Below are 22,665 nucleotides of genomic sequence, written 5' to 3'. Positions count from 1 at the left end.
GAAACATTTCTATGTGAATGTTCATAGCAGCATTATTCAAAATACTCAAAAACTGGTAATATCCCCAGTGACTACCATCTGTTGAATGGATAAACAAAATGTGTTTATACACAATGGAATACTACTCAGCAATAAAAAGAATGGATTAACTGGGGATTTAGCTCAGTGGTTCTGCCCCTTGCCTCACAACCACAAGTCCCCGAGTTCGATTCCCAGTACCAAAAAAAGAATGGATTGGGCCGGGGATTTAGCTCAGTGGTTTCTCTGCCTGCTGCGCAAGCACAAGGACCCGAGTTTGATCCCCGGTACCAAAAAAACCAAAAAGAATGGATTGATAAATTTGAAATATGAATGAACCTCAAAAACACACTGCTGAGTGAAAAGAAGCCAGAATCAAAAGGCTACCCACTGTCTGATCTCATGTACACAGCATTCAGAAATCAGATGGTGGTTTCCTGAGATAGAGAGTGGGGAGAAAGGATTGGCTATAAAATGACCCAAGGGAACTTTTTGGGATGATGGACATATCTTGAGTATCACAGTGGTTATACAATGTATACAACAGCGAAAGCTTACTGGACATACACTTACGAAGGGTGAATTTTATACGCAAATTGTCTTAGTAAAGCTGTTACAAAAATATCAAATCTATCTGCACATGAAAGTGACTATCTCTTTTGATAGGACATGGGTGTCTCTAATTTTCTCGTCTTATCTAAATTTTGTAAAATTTCCACAATGATTATGTAGTACTTTTGAACAGAGAAAAAAAAAAACCCAACAGAAATTGGGTCATTCAACAGGGACTCTATTTTGATGCAACATCAGTTACTTATAATGAAGCCTATTTGGTCACTGCTTTCTTATTGATCTTTCCTCAGTGGCACTTCAGGGTGGTGAGCTGAGGAAATGGATCCAGAAAGGTTCAGAGCTTAATAGCAATGCTTTGTCCCTGCAGCCCTGGGCTTGGCTCCCATCTGGAGTTGGGGATGAATACACAGTAGGCTAATGATAGGGGGCTCTGGTCCTCGTCTGCCAGCTATGCCCTCCATTCCAACCCAAGTCAACTCATGCATCCTCCAGGCCCCAGGAGAAAGCCTGAAGCCCAGGGCTGGGTAGACTGTGGTTTGTGGCCCAAGTGGCTCCCGCCTCCAGCTCACGTTGGTCAGCTGAGTGTCGCTCGGTCTTGAGGAAGTCAAGAGCCCATTCATCCGTGGAGATCTGCAATGAGAATGGCTGCTCTTGTTGCACATGGCACCACAGGACACAGAGTCCCTCCAAGAGCCCCTCTGGGGTGGAGACGCTCAGTGTCAACAGGCTGCTGGCCTCTTCTCCCATCACACACTCAGTTTATCCCCAAACTCTCCGTCTGTGAGAGGGCAGTCACCTTGGGAGACCCGGCCTAGCCAGAGGCAGAGGGTGGCACATCATCGGGAGAGGCCCATGTGGACTGTCCTTGAGGCCCGTGGTTGTATGAGGCTCCCAACAGGGCCCAGGTGTCAGGACACAGGAATCCAGCAAAGATAACAAAGCTATAATTACAAAAACAGCTTCATAAAAGTACACTGTGGGTGGAGGATACAGTTTTTTAGCTGCTCTAGTCAAGAAACTAAGCCCAGTGGGAGGGAGCTTAGAGCAACTGAGGCAGGCAGAGTGTGAGACAGGTCACAGCTGTCCTTGGAGCCTCTGCTCTGTCACCTATAAATGCCAAGTTGGAGAGATCTTGCGGTTTTTGTCCTCAGACTCACACAGGAACTATTTGTAGGAACGACTTTCATTATCTAAAAGCACCACACATTATTTACCATAGCCAAAAGGTGGAAACAAACCAAAGACCCACTGAAGGCAAATGAATAGACAAAAGGTGAACTGTATGTGCAATGGAATACTATTCAGCCTTTAAAAAGAAAGACCATTTTGACACAGGCTACAACATGGCTGATCCTTGAGATCACTATGCTAAGTTAAAGAACAGTCACAAAGGGATGAATACGATTCCACTTTCTTGAAGTAACTAGAGGGGTCAGATTCAGACAGAAAGTAAAATGACGGTTACTCAGGGCCGGGAGGAGGGGGTGGGGGGTGACTCTTTAATGGGCACTGAGCTGCAATTTGAGATGACAAAAATGTTCTGGGAATGGGTAGTGGTAGTGGTTACACAACAATGTGAATTTGTTTAAAGCCTTTGATCTATGCACTTAAAATGGTTAGAATGGCACATTTTACGTTGCATGTATATTATCACATACACAAAGAAACAAGCTCCCAATCCCCCTACAAGGCCTCACTGCTTCATGACAGCATCAGATCATCTGTCACCATTCAGATCAGTCTTGGAACAGGCAGGCATAGCCTCCGATTTTTTTTTTTAAGAAGTAAAAATAGCAGCAACATCTATGAATTGTGACCTCCAGGGGGTTTCTGGCAGTCATGACCTCTGAGAGCCTCCCAACTTTGGGAGGTTAATGAAGCAAAGAGATTGAAATGGAAAGATTGTTTGCAGAGTATCTTGGTCCCCTCACACCCTCCTTCTGGAAAGGTTGTGATTTTGTGGTAGGGAGGCCAGGCTAAAAGGCAAGAAATGTCTCAGGGGAGAGATGATCTCAGAAAGCTCCCAGCCACAGGGATGGGTATTTGGGGTCTGCGATGGCTCTTTGGCCTATTTTTAGATCCTAGAGTCAGAAGTCTTCATAAACAGCCAACAATGCTCAGGCCTGTGTGACACAGGACACTGAAACAGAACCAGAGAAGGGGACCATGCATGGTCACTCAGGGGCAGGGTGACACACCCAGCCTGAGACCTTCATCCATCCCTCCCAGACTCCTGGACCAGAGTCGTGAGGAACCTTGGCAGCCTGCTCAGTACATGGGTACAAACATCACGCACAGGGCAGCTCAGGCTGGAAATTACAAGGGCAAACACAATAGACTCTCATTTCCTAGCCCGAGAGCCTGGTTACCATGATACTGCCTTTTGGTTTCATGTTGGGCAGAAAACCTTTGGGGAATTTCCAGTGTTGCTCCCTGCTATGCCCACTTTCCCTGAAATACAGGATGCAGTGTGGGAAGAACAATCAGAAGCCCAGTTCTCATGCAAATTCTGCCCTTCTATGGCCCTGTGACCTTGGCCATTTTGGGCCTCAGTTTCTTGGCGAGATGGCAATAACAACATCTTCCATCTCAACTTGTATGAATCAAATGACACAGTGTCTGGGACATACTTGGACACTAGAACGGCCGTCCATTTTCTTCAGCCCCTGTACCCAAAGCTTAGAGTGGAATAAGCAGGGTCAAGTCATTGTATATTGACTAAAGAAACTATCAGAGCCTCAGAGACCTGACTCCTAGAAGTGTTTCTTTCTCTTTTATCCACTAAATGTCTAACAATGGAAGTAGTGGAGGTGAAGGGAAGCTGTCCAGTTAGCTGCAGATTACTGGAGCTTCAGAAGAACCACCAGAGGCAGCCCCATCCTTCCTGCCTCCTGGAGTTTGCCTCACTCTTGGAGTGATGCAGGTGAGAGCCACAGAAACACAGATCTCCTGCACCCTGCTCCATTTTTAGGGTGCATGAGTCATCCATGCTGGGGAGGGGTTTAGTGTTTGTCCGTCGAGAGTCCCCAGAGGCCACCCAGCTGCAGCTTTAGATGGCCAACTTTTCCCTCGCCATAAGCAGGGAAGAGAAGCCTTGGAGAAGGCTTGGTACCAGCAGCCCCCGGAGCCCCTGGAGCCCCTGTGAGCAGATGCATTTCCCAGGGCAGGAAGTAGATGCTGTGCGTTCCTCTCCCCCTGGCCCACATGTTAACAAACAGACAGCTGCATTTGGCCTCTCAGCTGCCTGTGGCATTGTAAGTTCTGCCTGGGTCTTGGTGATGGAGGTGCAGAGTGTTCCTCTTCCCTTCCCTGGGCTCAGGATCCCCGCAATTGGAACAGGCTCCCCAGGGTTCCTGAGGCTGCTCAGTTGTGCTGTCCTGGGAGAGAATGGCAGAAATCCTTCTTGGAACAGACCAACAGATTATAGCTGGTGGGAGGGACACAGATTGTCCTCCTAGGAAAGGGTCAGGGGAGTGGCTTCAGTCTCAGCACATAGGGGCACCCCAAGATACAGGTTCCCAGCATCAAACCACAGGTCAGAGTTCCTTCCTGCTTCTCTGTTCCCTAATTGCCATTTATATACTTCACTGCTTTTGCAGACAAAAGGGAAAGTGAAATCTCCAGCTGAGAGACCTTGGGCTAGTCACCTCTCCTCTTAAGGGTCTTTGTTTTTGCATTTGTAGAAGGGGGATAAGAGTTTATTTGCAAGCTGGTGGCACACACCTATAATACTAGCACTCTAGGAGGCTGAAGCAGGAGAATCCCAAGTTTAAGCCCAGGTCTGGCAATTTAGTGACTTCCTTAGTGAGACCCTGCTTCAAACTTTAAAAGGAGCCGGGAGTGGTGCTTCACGCCTGTAATCTGAGCACAGGGGAGGCCGAGGCAGAAGGTTCACCATGAGTTTGAGGCCAGCCTGGGTTACATAGCGAATTCAAGGCCAGGCTGAACTACATAGCGAGACCTTGTCTCAAAGACAAAACAAAACAAAACCTTTATAAGGACCAAAATGGCTGAAGATGCAGCTCAGTGCAAAGGCCCTGGGTTCAATCCCCAGCACAAAAAATTTGAAAGCCCATTCGCAAAGCCTTGTGAGGATTCAGCAAGATGATGGTTGTCCAGTCCACCATACAGAAGGGTTTGGGGAACTTCCCTCCTTCCTCTTCCCCTCACCAGCCTCTCTCAGAGTGAACCAGCCCAGCCCACCTGTGTGACAAGGAAGCATCCTGGCACCCTCTTCTAACTCCAGGGTGCAGCCCCGTGCTGGGGGTCACGTGTGCAGTGGGGACCACCTCAGATGTTCCAGGCTGGCAGGGTGGGGGGCAGATGGGAGCAGCCCGGTCCCTCCCCGGGCAAGCCCTGGTGGGCCACCCGCCCGTTGCGCAGTAGGAGATGGCCAGGCCTAGGGGCACCACTGCTGGCGGCCGACTCCGAGGGCAGACCTGAGTCGCTGGGCTGCACCTCCACCAAGACCCGCCTGCGCAGGAGCCCGAAGGGCCGCTCGGAGTAGGCGGCAGCGTGCTGGCCGCCACAGGGCAGCGCACAGAGCTGGGCTCGGAAAGCGGCCTGGAAGCCACGGCGGAAGTTCTCATTGAAGTAGCCGTAGATGATGGGGTTGGCGCTGCTGTGGAAGAAAGCCAGCCAGTGCGCGAAGGGGAAGGCGTAGACGGACAGCAGGTGCAGCTGCGGCTCGCTAAGCTGCCCAAAGTCGATGAGCAGTAGCAGCGCCCAGAGCGGCAGCCAGGACAATGTGAAGAACAGCGCCACCATGACCAGCATGTGTACCACGCGTGCCTTGCGCCGCGAGGCGCGACTGCCCTCTCCCGCAGCCTCCTCACCATCGCTCGAGGGGCCGGCTGCCTTGCAGAGCTTGCGCGCGATGCGGGCGTACATGACCACGATGAGCACCAGCGGTGCCAGGTAGATGTGCGCAAAGAGCACGGCGGTGTAGACTTTGCGCATGCCCTTCTCAGGCCAGGCCTCCCAGCACGAGTAGAGCGGGTAGGAGCGGTTCCGCGCATCCACCATGAAGTGGTGCTCCTCGCGCGTCACGGTCAGCGTGACAGCCGAGGGACACATGATGACCAGTGCCAGGGCCCAGATGACCGCGATGGTGACCAGCGCCTTCCGCAGGGTTAGCTTCTCTCGGAAAGGGTGCACGATGCAGCGGAACCTGCGTTGGGCAGGGGGAAGAGGCAGGGTTGTGGGAGGGCCCGGGCCCACCTTCATTAGGGGTGACGGGATGAGGACACTTGACAGTCCCAGTGGCACTGCCAGCGAGTCAGAGGACAGCTCAGATGCTCATTAAGTGAGTTTGCAAGCAGATTGGTTTCTCACCTGGCAGGGAGGCAGCTTACCCTGTGGAGTCCTCCAGCAGCAAAAGCAACAGCAGCACTGGCAGAGCGGAGGAGGGAACCAAAGACTGGGGACACTGAATCCTGCCTATGTGCTTCTGGGGTAAACTGAGAGCTGGCCCCAATCAGTGGCTCGCACTCTGTCTTGGAAAAGGCTGCCTGGGTGTATCACCAAACACAGTTTGTAGCTGTTTATGGCTTCCCCAGAAAACCCTTGGAGCACAGGTTTGACCGCACCTGTGCCACCCTCTCAGCCATGTCCCATCAGTAGCTCTGCTGTGTGAGGCCCAGTCTGCACTGCGTAGTTCCTCATTAGAACCTCTCAGCAGCAATTGCTGTTTTACCCTTAATTTACAGAGAGGAAACTGGGATTCAGAGGTGTCAGCCACAGGCTTAAGGTCACACAAGCAGCCAACAGCAAGAGGCCAGACTTTGAACCCAGACTGTGCTCCACTGTGTCACATAAACCAGTAGCTGTGAAGCCTCGCCATACATTAGAATCTCCCAAAGCAATTAAAAAAACAAACCTGTGCTTCTTTCTTCGGGCAAAAACTCCAGTGTAATTTGTCTGGGAAGGGGCTTTAGCACTGCTTTTCTTTGAAAGCCCTGGGGGTGATTCTCAGGTGTAGCTAGTATTGAGAACCGGTTCTGGAGGTTGAGGAAGTGGATACTTGGCCCCTGCCATGTGGATCAAAGGCCATTGCTCAACTAGTGCTCCAGGGCAGGTGCTATGACTTCATCATCATTCTCAGGGTGTGTTTGGATGACCATTTGAATGAACAACCAAAAGGACAATTACTCGAACTCTTTCTAAGCCTCAGTTTCCTTATCTGCAAAATAAAACCACTGATATGACTTGCTCTGTAGGGCTTTTGTGAAGAAGTGAGATAATAACATCCTTGTAGACATTTTGGATACTTAATAGTGAGAAAAAGGAGGGCCTCCTACTTCTTAAAAAGTCTCAGTCTCACCTACTGATGCCAAAAAATGCACACCTGAAGGGGAAGAGGAAGTAAAAAAGAATTAAGATGTATCGTGTGTGTTATGTAACTATTCCAACTTCCCAGGATGAATGTAGTCAGCATTACTGCAAACATATACTAATAATTTTTTTTTTTTAATCCTGCCAGGGGGCCGGGGATTTGGCTCAGTGGTTCTGGCACCTGCCTCACAAGCACAAGGTCACGAGTTCAATCCCCAGTACCCAAAAAAAAAAAAACCAAAAACCAAAACCTGCCAGGTGTGGTGGTGCATGCTTGTGGGAGGCTGAGGCAGGAGGATCACTGGGAGTTCAAGGCCAGCCTGGGCTACATAGCAATACCCTATCTCAACAAAACAAAACAAAACCCCAGGCACCTGAGGTCTAACCAGTCAAGCTTACTTATTCAGTGGAAGGGGAACCTGGCTGAGAGAGGGAGAGGGACTTTCTTACAAGGTCACATGGCTCCTTACAGCACAACCTGTGCGAGAACACAGGTGTCAGGCTGACTTCCAGCCCAGCAGCCTTTCCACTCACTAACCTGGGTCCCAGGCTTCTGCCTCCCTGTTTCCCAGCCTGGAAGCACCCTTTCCCTTTCCCACAGCCTGACTCAAGACTTGCCGCCTCAACCTCTGCAACCTTGACCTCCTTGGCTTCATTAGCATTGCATACTCAAGAAATCTCCAGAGAACAGATAATTCTGAAAGCATGCAGTGCTGGTTATGAATGCAATAGCTGTTCATAGGTGGAGGGAATCGCAGGAAGGTCTCCTGGAGGGCATGGGACTTAGAGAATACCCCACACACTTCTGGGAGAGGTTGCACTCACCTAGGACTCAACAAGCAAAACAAAGTGAAGGTTGGCTAGTGCTTTGTGGAAAAAGAAACTTGCTTCTTCATGTCAACTGCCTATTTCTTTGAGCTACAGAAAACTAGGTTTGGTGAGAGCAAAGACGGAAAGAAGATGAGAACACTAGATTCAAGAAAGGGCAGGGCTGAGAAGTGCTCGTGTTGGAGAGAGGACAAAGAAGTGGGTATGGAAGAAATAAAACAGTGCTAGCAGCTGGCATTTGGACTCTGTGCCAAGAACTGCACAAGCTTTATAGGCAGAAGTTCTCTGGAGCCTCCAGCCCAGTAGAGAGTGTCTTCCATTTATAGAAGAGATCAAACAGGCTCAGAGTAGCTAAGTAACTTACTCAGCATTCTGCAAGGAGGCAATGATGAGAACAAAAACTACCTTCAGCTGATCTGCCTGTTTCCAGTGCCTGGGGAAGAGCACCAGCAGGAGCCCTGATGCCCTGGAGATGGTGAGCAGGAGAATGCCCAAGTGTAGAACACTGAGGAAGACTTGTGTGCTCAGTGCTGGCTCAAAGCCTCCTCAGCCCCCAGCTCCATTCAGTTCCTCACCTGTGGCCTCATTAATGTGCTTATCAGAGAATCTGCTGGGCCCTGAGGCTGAAAGATCAGAAGTGGCAGAGGTGGGTTGAAGTAGGGATTGAGAAAAGCCAGGACTTCGGAGACCAGCAAGCATGCTGTGGGATAGGGTGAAGGAGCTGGGAGGAGACCTCTTTCCCAAGCTGCCCTCCCACCTCTTGCCCTGGCTCAGGATCACAGGAGGCAGGATTCCTGCTGCTCAGGACCAGGACTGCCCTCCAGCTCCTCAGGGGTCCCAGGAATGCTACTGAAACTCCTCAGGAACTGCCCCCAGACCTCCAGAAGGAGGGGACTGTGGTATCCTCAGCAGTCTAGAAGGCAGCTAGCCCTACAGCCCCACCTACCACAGAGTGTTACCCCCCTCCCAGCAAGCCCAGTACCAGAGGCAGCTCCCCACCCCTGTGCCCACCCCAGTAAGCCCTGGAAACTTCTCACCTTTCTACAGCGATGGCCACCAGTGTGAAAACGGAAGCTGACACAGACATGCCTTGCACCAAGCCGCTCATCTTGCATGTGGACTTGTCGAAGGGCCACCCTGCAATGACAAAGGTCCCCGCAGAGGGAAAGGTGCCCACTCACTGACAGTCAGGGACTCCTGGCCATCTAAGGTAGGATCTCTGAAGCTTGAGTCTTTCCTCCTGTCCTGCTGGAGGTCACCTGATCTCTGCCTGCACACTTCCAGAACCGAACCGAGGAACCAAGCAGCCCATCCCAGCACAGACAGTTCCAATCAGGACCTGGTCTTTGTACTTCCCAGTGATTTCTCTCTGTGAGCCCTGCCTGGCTTCCTGTGCCTGTACTCTCCCCTTGGTTCTAAGCCATTTCATCCTCACAACAACCCTACTATTACCATCCTCTTTGGACAAGTGGGAAAATTGAACAGATTGCTTTATCATCTCTTTGCCCCTAAATCACTGTGGATTCGTGGTGAATCAGGTCTGATGGCTGAGCAGTTTAAGAAATAAGAGAATTTAAGAAAACACACACTTATTTTCTCAGTTGTGCAAAGGAAGTACAGGGAGGATCAATCAGAAAACAATGAGATTGGCAGCCTGTACAGGGAGAGGGTGAGGACAGGGTGACAGTCATGGAGAACTGAGGTACTTGAGATGACAGGGAGGGACAGTTCTTTGAGTGTGTCTGTATGGCGCAGGCTTTTTAGAACCATAGCAATGTTTCACAAATAAAAAAATAACTAAAATCTATCTGGGTATAGGAGAACCGCAAGTGGAATACAAACAGTAATCAATAAATCCAATTGTATTACAAATGAGTAATTAACCACACTGAAGGGGGAGGCTAGACACTAACCTAAGTTAGTGACTTTGGAAATCAATATTTCAACTATTTACTATTAGACTAAAGAAGAAAAGAAGCACACACAGATTCTGTACCCTCATGAATAAATCTGTGGTATTCCTGACAAAATGCATAAATTAGATCTACACTTGATCTTAGCCAAAAGGCCGAGAAGCAATATAAATTGAATCTAATTATGGGAAAAAGGGGAAACCCACATCACTGAAGCTGTTACGTGTATACAAAATTGGTGGAGTAAGTAAATCTATTATGGCTAAATAGAGCTAGATTTCTGATTGTCTGAGAAGTTACAAATAAGGAAAAGGGGAAAAATTAAAATGCATCTTCTGATATGGATTGGAATCAAAAGTATTAGTATGATCTCATAGTTTTAAAAATACAGATAGATGGCTGGGTATAGAAATAAATAAAGGTATGTGTACTAAATACCTTTGAGTATATAAGTAATTCCTAGCTCTATCCCTCGAGATGGTCTAGAAGTAGTGACACCCCGGTAGCAATGGATACCCCTGGAACCCAGGTTTTGGTTTCTAAACTCTACTCTCCAATGAGAGAAAACAGGGCTCCTTAGAGAATGGTTCATTCCAGGGTGACACAAGAAAAATACAAAATGAGCCTGAAACATTTTGTGATGCCAAAAAGCAAGGAAATACAATACTAAAAAAATCATAGCAACATGTTGGAAGGACACAGAGCCCACTGGAAAGAGTCCCCACTAGCCCAAACTGGTGCAGTTTAAGCTACAAAATAATGGTCTGGCCGGGGACTTAGCTCAGTGGTTCTACTGCTTACCTCACAATTGAAAGGACCCGAGTTCAATCCCCAGTACCAAAAAAAAAAAAAAAAAAAAAAAAGAATGGTAACATTGGATTAAATCCAGTGGAGTAGAATTCCAATTAATAAATGTAGAAGGAATGACGTTAGGAGAAAATTATCACTGGGGAAACATGACAGTAATAATTGTTGCAGGCAGAAACCATCAATGCATGCAAAAATTAGTATGCAAAAGTATAATGAGAAATGAGATATTTGCATAGTGTCAAAGTATCTCCCTACAGGATACTTCTTAATTATAAAGGGAAAAATAATGGCATTATTGTTGAAAAACCTGAGACGCCATTTTGAGCAGGTAATCAAAGTAAACATCACTATTAGTTACATGTACTTTGTCAACATGTCTTCTGTAGTGTTCCTATCAAAAATGCATATACAAAGCCAGGAGTGGTGGTGCAGGCCTGTAATCACAGCACTCTGGGAGGCTGAGGCAGGAAAATAGGAAGTTTGAGCCCAGCCTGGGTAACAGCAATTTAGTGAGACCCTGTCTCAAAATTTTACAAGGGTAGGGCTTCTGGGGATGTAGCTCAGTGAGAAGGCCCTGGGTTTAATCCTCAGTACAGCAAAAGAGGGAAACAAAACAGCATAAACCGGATTTAATTAGGGGAAAGCATCAGGCCAACCTAAATTGTACAACATTCTCCAAAATAACTGATCAGTGCTCTTCACATGTGTCAAAGTCATGAAACACAGACCACGAATCTGTCACAAATTGAAGGAAACTAAGAAAACAATGAAATACAATATGTGATCCTAGGTTAGGTCCCGGACTAGAAAAGAGGTGCTGGGCAGGCATGGTGCCACATGCCTATAATTCAGCACTCAGGAGGCTGAGGCAGGAAATCATCTCAAGTTTCAGGCCAGCCTGGGATATATAGTGAGTTCAAGGCCAGCCTGAACCACATAGTGAGACCCTGTCTCACAAAAAGAAAAAAAGAAAAGCAGTACTAATCTTAATTCTGCAAAACACAATCTAGGACACCATAAAGACCAAGTGCCCCAAAGTCTAAAATCCCAAAAATTATATTCCTAATATATTAAAATCCTGATGTTTCTTTTAATCCTGAAATCTGAAATCAGAAATGATAATTCCCACTGGGGGAAGGAATTAGTGTGTTGTCAGCTGTTCACAGGACACTCGTATCTGCCTATCTTGTCAGATGCAGAACAAATACCTAGAAACCCGGGAAAGTGGTCTTTGGGGTGTGTGGGGGAGGGCATTGCCAAGGAGAGTGGTGCATGAGTCTGACTATTGGACTGAGTGGAGAAGAGCCAAGAAGTAGAGAATGAACATGAGCATCTTCTCCTCAGAGAGCTGGGGCCTCAGAGAAAACAGGCAGCTGTTCATTGCCATACAAGATTTCAAAATATAGTTAATAACTGAAGTTGGGCAGCCCTTAGGGACTAATGTGTAATTACTCATAAGCTATCCCTGCAGTATATATGCTGAATCTTATTAGTGTTATAAAAAATGTGTTTTTTAGTGTTTTTGTTTTTCTTTACTTTTTGAAGTTTTTCACCCACTATTTTACATTTTCAGCATTATTTTTTACAATTCACTGTGCTGTGTATTTCATCTGTACATCATTTCCAACAATGGAGGTATAGATTGTGTAAAGACTCTTAGAAAGTTCTGCAGGGTTTTATGCAAAATTGACTTCACAGGCTGTATCACCACAACACTGACTGTGTGTAAGTATTCTGTGTTTGTGTAAAACTTTGAAAATCCTCAGTAAATGAAGAGATGTCCTGTCTGTCCATCTGCATGTATGAAAGAGAACAGTTCTCAAGATCTTGCTTCTCTGGGTGACGCCTGTGCACTAGTGATACATTGAAGCTTTGGATGGGTCTTAACAAAAGACTAAGGCTGGGCTGGGGATTTAGCTCAGTGGTTCTAGTGCCTGCCTTGCAAGCGCAAGGTCCTGAGTTTGATCCCCAGTACCGAAAAAAAAAAAAAAAGACTAAGGCTGTCTTGGTATTTCAGATGACTGCAGTTATATAGCTGGGAACACATAATTGCCAGCCTTAGTGATATGCATCTATACAGTTTTTTACTTATTGCTTTAGTAGTACAGTTCATCTGCTCAAAAGTGTTTTACCTGTGTGTGACTGACATAAGTCTACTGGAGTGTTTATCCTTGCAAAGATATGTGTGCTATTATTATAGGCTGTTTTATTGTGTAAAGTGATCTTTGAAATCATCTGTCATGTTTTCATGTGTTTCTCAAATAAATTTCCTTTTAAAATGTAAATAAATGCTTTCAGTGTGGGTTAAGACAGTGTCTCACTATGTAGTTCAGGCTGGCTTTGAACTCACTGTGTAGCCCAGGGTGGCTCCACTTCTGGGGGCCCAGAAATATGGGCTATGGCCCCTCTGGACCATCAGGTCAGTCACTCCGAAGGACTTGATCTTGAGCTTCTGGGAGCTGCTGGTGGTCTGAGCTCAGAGTCTGCAGACCAGACCAGACCACAGCCCTGGAAACCAATCCCTTGCTGCCTGGAGTCCATGGGACCTTGATTCTAAAAGAAGAACAGCTGTTCACGAGAGTGTGTATGTGACAATGGAGACATTCTGACATCTGCAGGATGCACAGGTAAGGAATTAGAGGTCATGTAGTCTTGTCCCTGTGTACATATCATGTCACAATCTCTGCTATTTGAGGCCAGCCCTTGCTTAGACAATCCCAGTAATGGAGAGTTCTTTACCTTCAGCACAGGACTGTCCTTTGTGAGAACAGTTCAGAGGTGTGGGTTTTTAAGGTCATTACTCAGAGGAAATCTACCTCCCTCCTACTTCTTCCCATCAGTCCCAGTTCTACCCAAGGGAGCTACATGGGAGAGTGGGGCTGCAGGGAGAATAACTGCAGGTAGGCCTGTGAGAATGTAAACCTTGCACTCATCAGCTGTGTAACTAGAGACCATCTGTTCAACCATCCTGAGCACATCTCCTCATCCATAAAATGAGGATAATAATAAAGGATGCTTTGTTGCACTGCTGGGGGAATTAAGATAATGCATGAAGCATATGTAACATAATTCCTGGCACAAAGAAAGTGATTAGCTCATTGTATGTATTATTTCTAGTCGAATCCCCTCAACTACAAGAAAATCTGGAGAGTTTGAGACAATGGCATCTTTACCAAGAGGCCAGGCCAGCAATGATCTCCATCTTCCGTTTCAGGATTATCTAACAGCAGAATAGGGGGCCAGAGAGTATGCCTGCTGCCCCCCTGCCCACACTCACCAGTGATGAGGTTGTCCACAAGGGTGGTGGGCATGCAGAAGATGCCCACCAGCAGGTCGCTGACAGCCAAGTTGAGGATGAACATGTTGGTGACAGTGCGCATGTGCCGATTCTTAAGCACAATGAAGCAGACCAGGGCGTTGCCCACCATGCAGAGAAGGAAGATGAGCACATAGGCCACGATGAACATGGCTGCCACCAGTGAGGAGTGCTGGTAGTAGGAGGAGAAGGTGAGGTTTGCAGCTGGAGCAACCTCAGCATTACTCTCATTCTGACTTGGGGGCCAGCTGCCATTGGGAGACTGAGAGGGCTCCCCTAGGACCAAAAGAGCATAGAAGTCAGGACCCTAGGCAAAGAAGACATGGCCAACTCTTCACCATGGGTGAGACCCTTCTGTGTGGCTCACCTTTGTATCCTGGTCATGTGCTTGACTCCAATGCCAATGGATCCATTCACACCTTCTAACTCACCACCACTCCAACCCTGATCTCTTACCCCATCTTCCCCAAGACCCATTCCCCAGTGTTGACTCTTCTCCATCAATACTCTCCAACCCATCCATGCTCCATCCTCCTGGGCCTTGCTCTTGGCCAAAAATGGCTCTTACTTCTATGGCCTACATCATAGGGGTTCCCTTGCCCTCTGGCTTCTGACTGGGTTTAGCCAATAGGTGGTGTAAAGGAGATGCAAGGGGAGAAAAAAGGTGAGGTCCAGGCATTTGTCTCCTAACTCCCTCCTCACTTGGCCCAATTCTGCCAGAAGATGCCTCCCAGTCCCTTACGGGCACAGCTTGATCCTTGCTATTTTTTCAGTGTATCCTCCAAAAGCTCATGTGTTGGACTCTTAATTCCCCAAATCCTGTTAATATATTTAGAAGTGGGGCCTTTGGGAGATAATTAGGATTAATGAGGTCATAAGGGTGGGGCCCCCTGGATGGCATTAGTGGCTTTATAAGAAGAAAGAGATTCTGAGCTAGCATACTTTCTGTCTCACCATATGATCCCTCCACCATGTCACAATGTAGCATGAAGGCCCTAGAAGATACTGGCACCATGCTCTTGGACTTCCCAGCCCCTCAAACCACAAACTAAATAAGCTAGTTTTTTATAGACGACCCAATCTTGGGTATTTCATTATAGCAACAGAAAATGGACAAAGATGCTCTTCTTCCATGGCTCTAGCTCTTGCCAGGCTACAGCAGCTCTGTTCTCTCTCCTTGTACCCAGAAGTCTGCAGGCAGGAAGAGCATCCTGTGCTTGCTTAGCTCCATACTGAACATGTAGCAAGGTGGCCCTTCTGTTTCTGTTTCTGCTTCAGAACCAGGCTTGAGCATGTGTTTCTCAAGCCGTGTTTCGAAGGAATCAGCTCAGTGTCCAACCATAGCTCTTCTGGGAAGTCATTAGCTGTGGTGACTCACCATGTTGTCTTACAAACTGCCTTCCTCTGGGACTGAATGTGGCCCAGTCCAAGGGATGAAGAGTCTCTGGGGAACCTTTCTGCTGTACCCAGAGCTCAGCCACTGGCCCACTGGAGGCTTGAGACCTGGAGGCTGGAGGTCCCTGGGGGCAGCAGGGCCAATGAGCTGGAGCCATCAGTACTGCAGGGATGAGCAGTGGCTGAGGGGGGCACTTCATTGGAGGGCAGAGCTGGGAAGTTGGAAAGTTCCTGAGCCTGGTAAGAGGGGATGATACCCTCTGCTTAGGCTTCCAGTGGCAAACATCATTATTATAATATAGAAAATATAACTTTGTACAAGAGAGACTGTTATAGTGAACCTATCAAAGAGCATAGTTTTTTTTTTGGTACCGGAGATCGAACTCGGGTCCTTGCGCTTTTGAAGCAGGCGGCGGAACCACTGAGCTAAATCCTTGGCCCTCAAAGAGCATAGTTTAACAAACCAGTACAAGACAGAGTAGTATAAAGAATTCCCTTGTATACTTCACCTACCTTCAACAACAATCAACTGAAGGCCAACCTTGTTCCAGCTATACTGTCTTTTTGAGTTATTTTGAAGCAAACACCAGACATCATTTCTTTTCATCCACAAATATTTCAGATTGTAGCTCTAAAATGCATCTCTCTCTCTCTTTTTTTTTTTTTGGTACTGGGGATCAAACTCAGGACCTTGCGCTTTCGAGGCAGGTGGTGGAACCACTGAGCTAAATCCCCGCCCCTGAGTCTCTAATTTTTTAAAAAGCCACTATCACATCATTATCAAGTCTAGCAAAATTAGCCATTAAGTTGCACTATTAGCAAATGTTCAGCATCCACCATTCAAAATTCCCTGATGGTTTCCTAATTGTGTGAATGGTTTGAGGATCTGAGCAAGATTGCTACTACCCCAAACACTTGGCAAACCACCCCAACACTTAGTGCTGTGGCACCATGGCTTTGACATCTGGGTGGTTCTTCTGCAGGTTTCTCTTGAGATCTCTCATGCAGCTGTGGCCATCTGATGGCTGGGGCTGGAAGGTTTAAGACAACCTCCTTCCTGTTATTAGTGATTAGTGCTGGCTACTGGCATGGGGTGGGGGTCTCAGTTCTCTACTGGCCTCATCCTCCAGGAGGCTGGGCTTTTTTTTTTTTTCTGGTACCGGGAACTGAACTCAGAACCTTGTGCTTGCCAGGCAGGTGTGGTGCCACTGAGCTACATCCCCGGCCCTGGACTGGGCTCTTTAGAGAACAAAGCCCTCAGAGTTCCAAGAGCAAATTAAGAAACTGGTATTTTCACGTCATTTCTGCCACTTCCCATTGGCCAAAGCAGCACGGGTGCAAGTGAGTGAAGAAATAGTTTCCAGCTCTCAGTAGGAGGAACGAACACCCACATTACATTGCAAAGAGGATCTGGACCTGGGAGTGTGATTCACTAAGTTTTGTCATTATAAAATCTACCACCAAGCCTATACTGCATTTGACTGATATGGCTCCTGGGTCTTTTTTAGTTTACAGCTTCCCCCTCTGTGTCTTTCTCCTTTGCAATATATTTGTCATAAAGATGGCATGATTTATCTGTAAGTTTCCTGCAGATTTTGCTGATTGCTCCCTTGTGATGTCGTTTTACACATTCTGCTCTCTGTGGCCTGTATTTCCTATAATTAGTAGTTGGATCTGAGAGGTTTGATCAGAGTATGTCTGGTAGTCTCTTGATTTGTGGTGCTTAGCTTGATCAGCAGCTTCAGAGGATTTCAGTCTGATCCTCCACCATCAAGTTCCCCATCTGCTTTTCATTTAATACTTTAGCACCCACTAATGAGCATTACCCAGACCCTTAATTGCATTTTAAATACAATCCACATTCTTTACCCTGGCTTCAACCACGCTGTGTGGTCTGATCCTGTTGACATCGCCCGGTCCTATGCAGTGCCTCTCTCTCCTAGGCCTGTGACAGTCTGGCCACTTTGACACCCTCTCAGAGCCTATACACTCTTGCTTTTTCTAACCCCTCAGCCTTTGTTCTTCCCCTCCTTTGGTTCTCAGCTTACATGTTGTCTCCCCAGAGAAGCCCACACTGATTCCTCCTCTATTATCTCTCACAGTAACTTATGTTCATCAGTCTGTTCATATTTAATTTGTTTTCAGGATTAGTGCCTCCCCTCTACCCTGTGCTTGAAAGTCAGTTTCTGCAGAGCAAGGATCTTCCCTTTCTTGCTGGTGGCAGTGCCTGCCCCTACTCAATGCTTAAGTAAACAGCTGATGAATGTGCAATGAATAAATATTTGTAGGAAGCAGAAAAGGAAGTTCAGATCCTGACACCAGGAGACAAGGTGCTGCTCAGAGGGGGCAGTGCTGTGTTGAAGGCCTTCTTTAGGCCTCTCCAGAAAGAGCCCAGGATAGCATCACTTATCCCAGGCCTGTCACAAGGATCACCGAGCTGAGCCTCAAAGTCAACCCCAAAGTAGTTTCCATGATTGCGGGAGATCAGTGGGTGTGCATGGGCAGAAGAAATTGCCAGAACCTTTCAGGATAGACTGTAGCCTATCTGCTTCCTCAACTCCCTTCCCTTGGCTCTCAAGTGAAGCCATTTTCCAAAATCTACTCCCAGAAAGTATCTGAGAATGACCCTGCCTGTCTCTAGTGCCTCCACCAAGCCTGGGCATGTTAGACTCAGTCCAACTTCCAGCACTACACCTGGTCCTCTCTCCCTGAGGAAGAACATCTGCCTGTTCCCAGCAATTCCCTGGATGGCAGGGCTGCTTGCCTCCAGGCAGAAGACTTCATTAACACCTTGGACTTGTCCTTTCTGGGATCTGTCAGGTGCCCTTCTGGCTACATCCTGTGAAATTTTTACCCATTAAACCCAATTAACCTGCTGGAGGTCTTAGGATGTAATGAGGCTGTCTCCAGGGCATGCTGATGATCTCAGAGACCAAGCTCTGGACCACTGAAAGTCAGCACAGGGAGAAGGTCCAGGCACAGCAGTTCTCAAAGTGTGGTCCCCACTAGCAGAATCAGCATCACTGAGAACTAATTAGAAACAAATATTCTCAGGTCTCATCTCTGATCTAGTGAGCCAGAAATCTTCAGGGCTGGAGCCCAGCTATCTGTGTTTTAAACTGCAAAGCATGGCTAAGAAGTCAGTGGTATAGAACTTACTTACCATTCAGAAGGCCCTGGATTCCACCCTCAAATGTCTCTTTAAAAACAAAAGAAAAGAAAGTTTTTAAAAAAGCATCCTCCAGATGATTCCAATGCACATAGCAGTTTGAGAACCCCAGGACCAAAAGGCCTTGGACCAATGCCCAGGTAGAGGATATCCACTCTGGGAAGTCCGAGTCCTTCTTCCTGCCTCCCACCCTGGTCCTCAGGACTTAGTGTCTCACCTTTAAAACAGAAATACAACCATTTCTTGGCTGTGGTGTAGGGTAGATCATATCGCCTCCCTGGAAACCAGATTCCCTATTGCTGAGATGGAAATAAATTAACTCCTACCAAAGAGGGGTTGTGGCGAAGTCTCAAGGAGGTGACATAAAGAGCTTGGAGCTGATTGGCTGCTCAGTACAGGTCAGCTGGGTAGTAGCAACATTGAGTGTGTAGACTGCACAATGGATGTGAGAATAGTATTTTATAATACTCTAGTGGGAGCCTCCCTACAAGCCTGAAAGACCTATGAGAAAGAAAGCAACGCTCAAATGAAGGCACTTAGTCCACCCCAGCCCAGAAGCACCCAGAATTCACAGGTCTCTCACTAATAACATCATCGTTGCCGCCACCTGCTGGTTTGTCCTGGTAACACTTAGGGACAAAGGCCCAGACCAGAGACTCAGTTCACTCACTGGACACCACCTCCTGGGAGACTCTAGGTGAACCCAGCACTGGATCCGCTGAAAAACACCACGTGAGGGGGCTGCCAAGGGTACAGGGGACGAAACAGGACAAGCAGCTAATAAGCCACTTGAACATAAAGTTCAAGTTCATTGGTAATGTAAGAAATGCCATTTATAAAGGAACATCAGGGTAACCTTTTCATCAGTCAGACTGGCAGGGGGAAGTGCTCAGGGAGGGATGTGCACTGCAGGGGGCATCCCAATCATCTGAGCCTTCACAGTGGGACACCGCCAGCCAGCACCTGGACAAGGGACCTGCTCCCAGATCCAGCCTTCCACTGGGCATTGTGAGCAGCGACACTTAGTAGCACATGGGAATATATTGACCGTGAGTTGTCATGGTCACAAAATAGTACATGCATGCATTATAAATCCCTAATCCATATAAAAAGAGTTTTTGTGTGACCTGAAGATTAACTTTTAAAAATTAACAGTGTTGGTCCACAGGGGGTGGTGTTTCCTCAAGACATTTTTATTTTCCTTTTTTCCAACTTGTATGTTATATGTCTAATCAGAAAGCAACTCTATTCCATGTGATAGAATACTGATTATATCACCAGGGGTTCTCAGCCCTGATTAATAACAAAAGCACAGGATTTTCAATGCAGACCCCCACTCCCCATGCCCCACCAAATCGATCAGAATTTCCAGGGTGGTGTGCAGGCACTGGTATTTTTTTTAAAGCTCCCTGGTCATGTCCCTGTGCAGCTGGGTTTGAGAACCACTGAACTGTACAGTATCTACCCTCAAGGCCAAAGGTTTTGTAGAGCTTAACATTGTGAGGGATCACCAAACTCTTTGAGGCTGCATTTTAATTCATTTAATGCTTTTAATTCATTTAATGCATTTTAATTCATTTCACAGAGGCTTTGTGAGGACTTTCTCCTGACACACAGTGAAGTGGTCCCTGTTTGGAAAGGAATTCTGGTCTTCAAAAGCACTGGCTCTTCTCCCAAAAGGAACGCCCGATGTCTAGCACACACTCTCAGGGTAGTACTGAGCTTTTAGGGATTTGGTGCATTCTGCATCATTACCTCTCCTTAGAGCACAGTGACTTCTCCCTTGGGGAGTTAGCCCTCCTTGCGTGTAGCTTTTGAGGGCTGTCAAGCAGGAGTCTGCACTTACCTTCGACTAAAAGATGGCGTTTGCTTTTGCTTTGCATTTGCCTCTGGGTCCTAGTAACACATCTTTCCCTCTCTCAGGATGACTATCCCTCTCCTTCCAGTGGAGTCCCATTGTTGATTAAGTCAGCCCGCACAGCTTCTGTTGCTGTAATCCCAGTGTCTTGGCTAATGCAAGGGATTCAAGCAAATCACCCTGGACCTCCAAGGGGTTGACAGAGTCCAGATTCAGAACCCCAAGCATGGTAGAAGGCATAAAGTTGGGCAGGAATAGCACCACAGACCCCTGAAGCTCCTGCTCCCCAGATGAGATGTTTGCCCTGCTCCCCATTGCCTCTAGTCTCAATAACTTTTTTTTGGGTTCTGGGGATCAAACTCGCACTTGCAGGGCAGGCGTCAGAACCACTGAGCTAAATCCCCAGCCCCACTGCCTCTTAACAGGCTATGTAGGGCCAGGGATTTAGCTCAGTGGTTCTGGCGCCCGCCTCGAAAGCGCAAGGTCCTGAGTTCGATCCCTGGTACCAAAAAAAAAAAAAAGAATAATGAACAGGCTATGTGACCTTCCACGGAGGCAGTGTTGCTGCAAAGGTGCAAGGACACTGAACTAAGAACCAGAAACCATGGCACTGAGAGTTGGCCAAGATGGTCACTCACTGGTTATAAGGTGGTTGAGAGGCCAGTGACTGTACAGTTCTGACACAGAGGTAAATTGAGCTTGATATGGCTCCAGGACTGATGATGGGGTCACTAATCCCCCGTGCCACCCCTTTGTACTCATATGTGAACTGGGGAGATCATTTCATCCTCTCTACCTCTCAAATGAGGATGGCCCAGGCTTCTCGCCCCTCCTCCAATCCATGGGCTTGTTACAGACCCAGAGAGTCATTAGAGTAAATTATAGAGGGCCTCAGAGACCTATGGGCTATCTGCCAGGCAGCCTGGGAACTGAAGGGACACAGTAATGAGCCTGTTCCTTTGGGTGTGCACCCAAACAAGCGAGCCTGTGCCAGGCCTGTGTTGGGACTGCTCAGGAGAGCAAAAGGCAGATGAGCAGGAGGATCCACAAGGAAGGAGGTTTCCTGAGACCTGTGACCTCCTACTGCCCTCTTCCTGCAGCCCGAGGCAAAGCCCATCCTCGGGTAGGTCTCACAATGCAACATGGATTTTGCAAGCCTGGTTCCTTCTTGGTAAGTATGAGCAAGTAGGGATAGAAGAGACTTAAAGGGTAGGGAAGGAGAAATGACAGGGAATCAAGGGTTGTCTTCTCCTTTGCTCTTGGCAGGCCAAACGTATGTTCCAGAGTTCCCTTTCTGGTTTCTATGGCTGTCTGCTTTCCCAGAGTCTGCCTGGTCAATCCACCTGCAGCACTGGCCACATTTCACTTCCTACTTTACCTAGGTATACAGAGGATTTTTTCCCCCTTCCACTAATCTGAACATGCCTTAGGGGCAGAAGTCATGTCTAATGCAGCTCCAAAGGTTACCTACTCTCTGGCATGTGGCAAGAACCATTAGATAACCAATGAATGTTGGCAATTAATGTGGGGTCTGAAGGCTATGAATTTCCCCCTGATACAGCTTTACCTGTATTAAATAGCTTTTGCTATATATTGTTTTCATTACTGTTGAAATATATTTTATACAGCATCAAACTATCTTTGACAAAGAGAGAATTATTTTCCATTCTCAGGAAAACCACAGCTCAAAGACAAAGAAACTTGCACTCAGAATACAGCATACATTCCTGCTTTTGCTGGACTCCAGGATTCAGGATGCATCCAGTAAAGTAGGAGACCTGGCCTGAGTTGCCCTTGCTCTCCCTCTGCTGTTTCCCACCATTTTACACCCTCTCAGGTACCATTAGCTCCCCTGTGAAGATCTCCTGAGACTCCTGCTATGAAGTTGACACTAGGAATACTGCAAACATCATCTAAAACCTTGCCTGGAGAAGGAGGAATACAGTGGCCAGAGACAGAAACACAGTTCCTCTGGGCTCCTCTGAGCAGTACAGAAAGAGGATGCTTAACCTCTTTGGGATCCATTCTTCCTCCACCCAATACTTCTCAACTGAGCAGCACCACCCAGAGTCTCAGGGTCCCTGTCTCAAGTTACTTAATCTTCTTTCTCCCCCCATCTTCTCAAGATCTTGTTTAGAAAAGAGTTTGATGAAGAGTTCACATGGATGAGGAAATGAGTCATAACGGCTCACAGTGCACCATCTCTTTTGGCATTTGCATTTCAAAAGGAGTCAAACCTTAAATCAGAAAATGCGAAGATCTTGATGCAATTTCAGTTACTAATGAAAGCGCAGCAAAAAGCTTTGGAGAAGAGGCTGAATTTAATTCTTTTATGTTTGCATCATGAGCAGAACTGGTAGAAATTAGTCACGTTATCGGTGCCATGCACCATGCCTTGGATCCTCATTTGTAAAATCAGGGTTGAGCAGCTGCTTACACAGGCTTCTCTGGG

General features: G+C 47.3%; 1 protein-coding gene across 1 annotated transcript; it reads right to left on the bottom strand.

The window, feature by feature from the left end:
• Positions 1-792: 792 nt before the first annotated feature.
• Positions 793-18,416, bottom strand: Npffr1 (neuropeptide FF receptor 1). The gene is made up of 4 exons (XM_021259543.2): positions 18,350-18,416; positions 13,753-14,067; positions 8,790-8,889; positions 793-5,761 (listed from the first exon to the last, which is right to left on the bottom strand). Exons 2-4 carry the CDS (start codon positions 13,940-13,942, stop codon positions 4,882-4,884), a joined length of 1,170 nt encoding a protein of 389 aa, XP_021115202.1. The 5' UTR covers positions 13,943-14,067; positions 18,350-18,416; the 3' UTR covers positions 793-4,881.
• Positions 18,417-22,665: the final 4,249 nt, after the last annotated feature.

Source organism: Heterocephalus glaber, unplaced genomic scaffold (assembly GCF_053883595.1).
Source record: "Heterocephalus glaber isolate CG9 unplaced genomic scaffold, H.glaber_assembly_v1.0 deba00001497, whole genome shotgun sequence".
NCBI lineage: Eukaryota > Metazoa > Chordata > Mammalia > Rodentia > Bathyergidae > Heterocephalus > Heterocephalus glaber.
The sequence above is the reverse complement of the archived record's forward strand: the minus strand, read 5'-3'. Positions and strand labels throughout refer to the sequence as shown.

Bases quoted from the DNA above. Each gene is read 5' to 3' on its own strand.
- Npffr1 (XM_021259543.2), bottom strand. From the start codon at position 13,942: ATGTTCATCGTGGCCTATGTGCTCATCTTCCTTCTCTGCATGGTGGGC. The intron at 8,890-13,752 runs GTGAGTGTGGGC...TTGTCATTGCAG, and splicing joins TGTGGACAACCTCATCACTG to GGTGGCCCTTCGACAAGTCC. The intron at 5,762-8,789 runs GTGAGAAGTTTC...TGCCCAACGCAG, and splicing joins GTGGCCATCGCTGTAGAAAG to GTTCCGCTGCATCGTGCACC.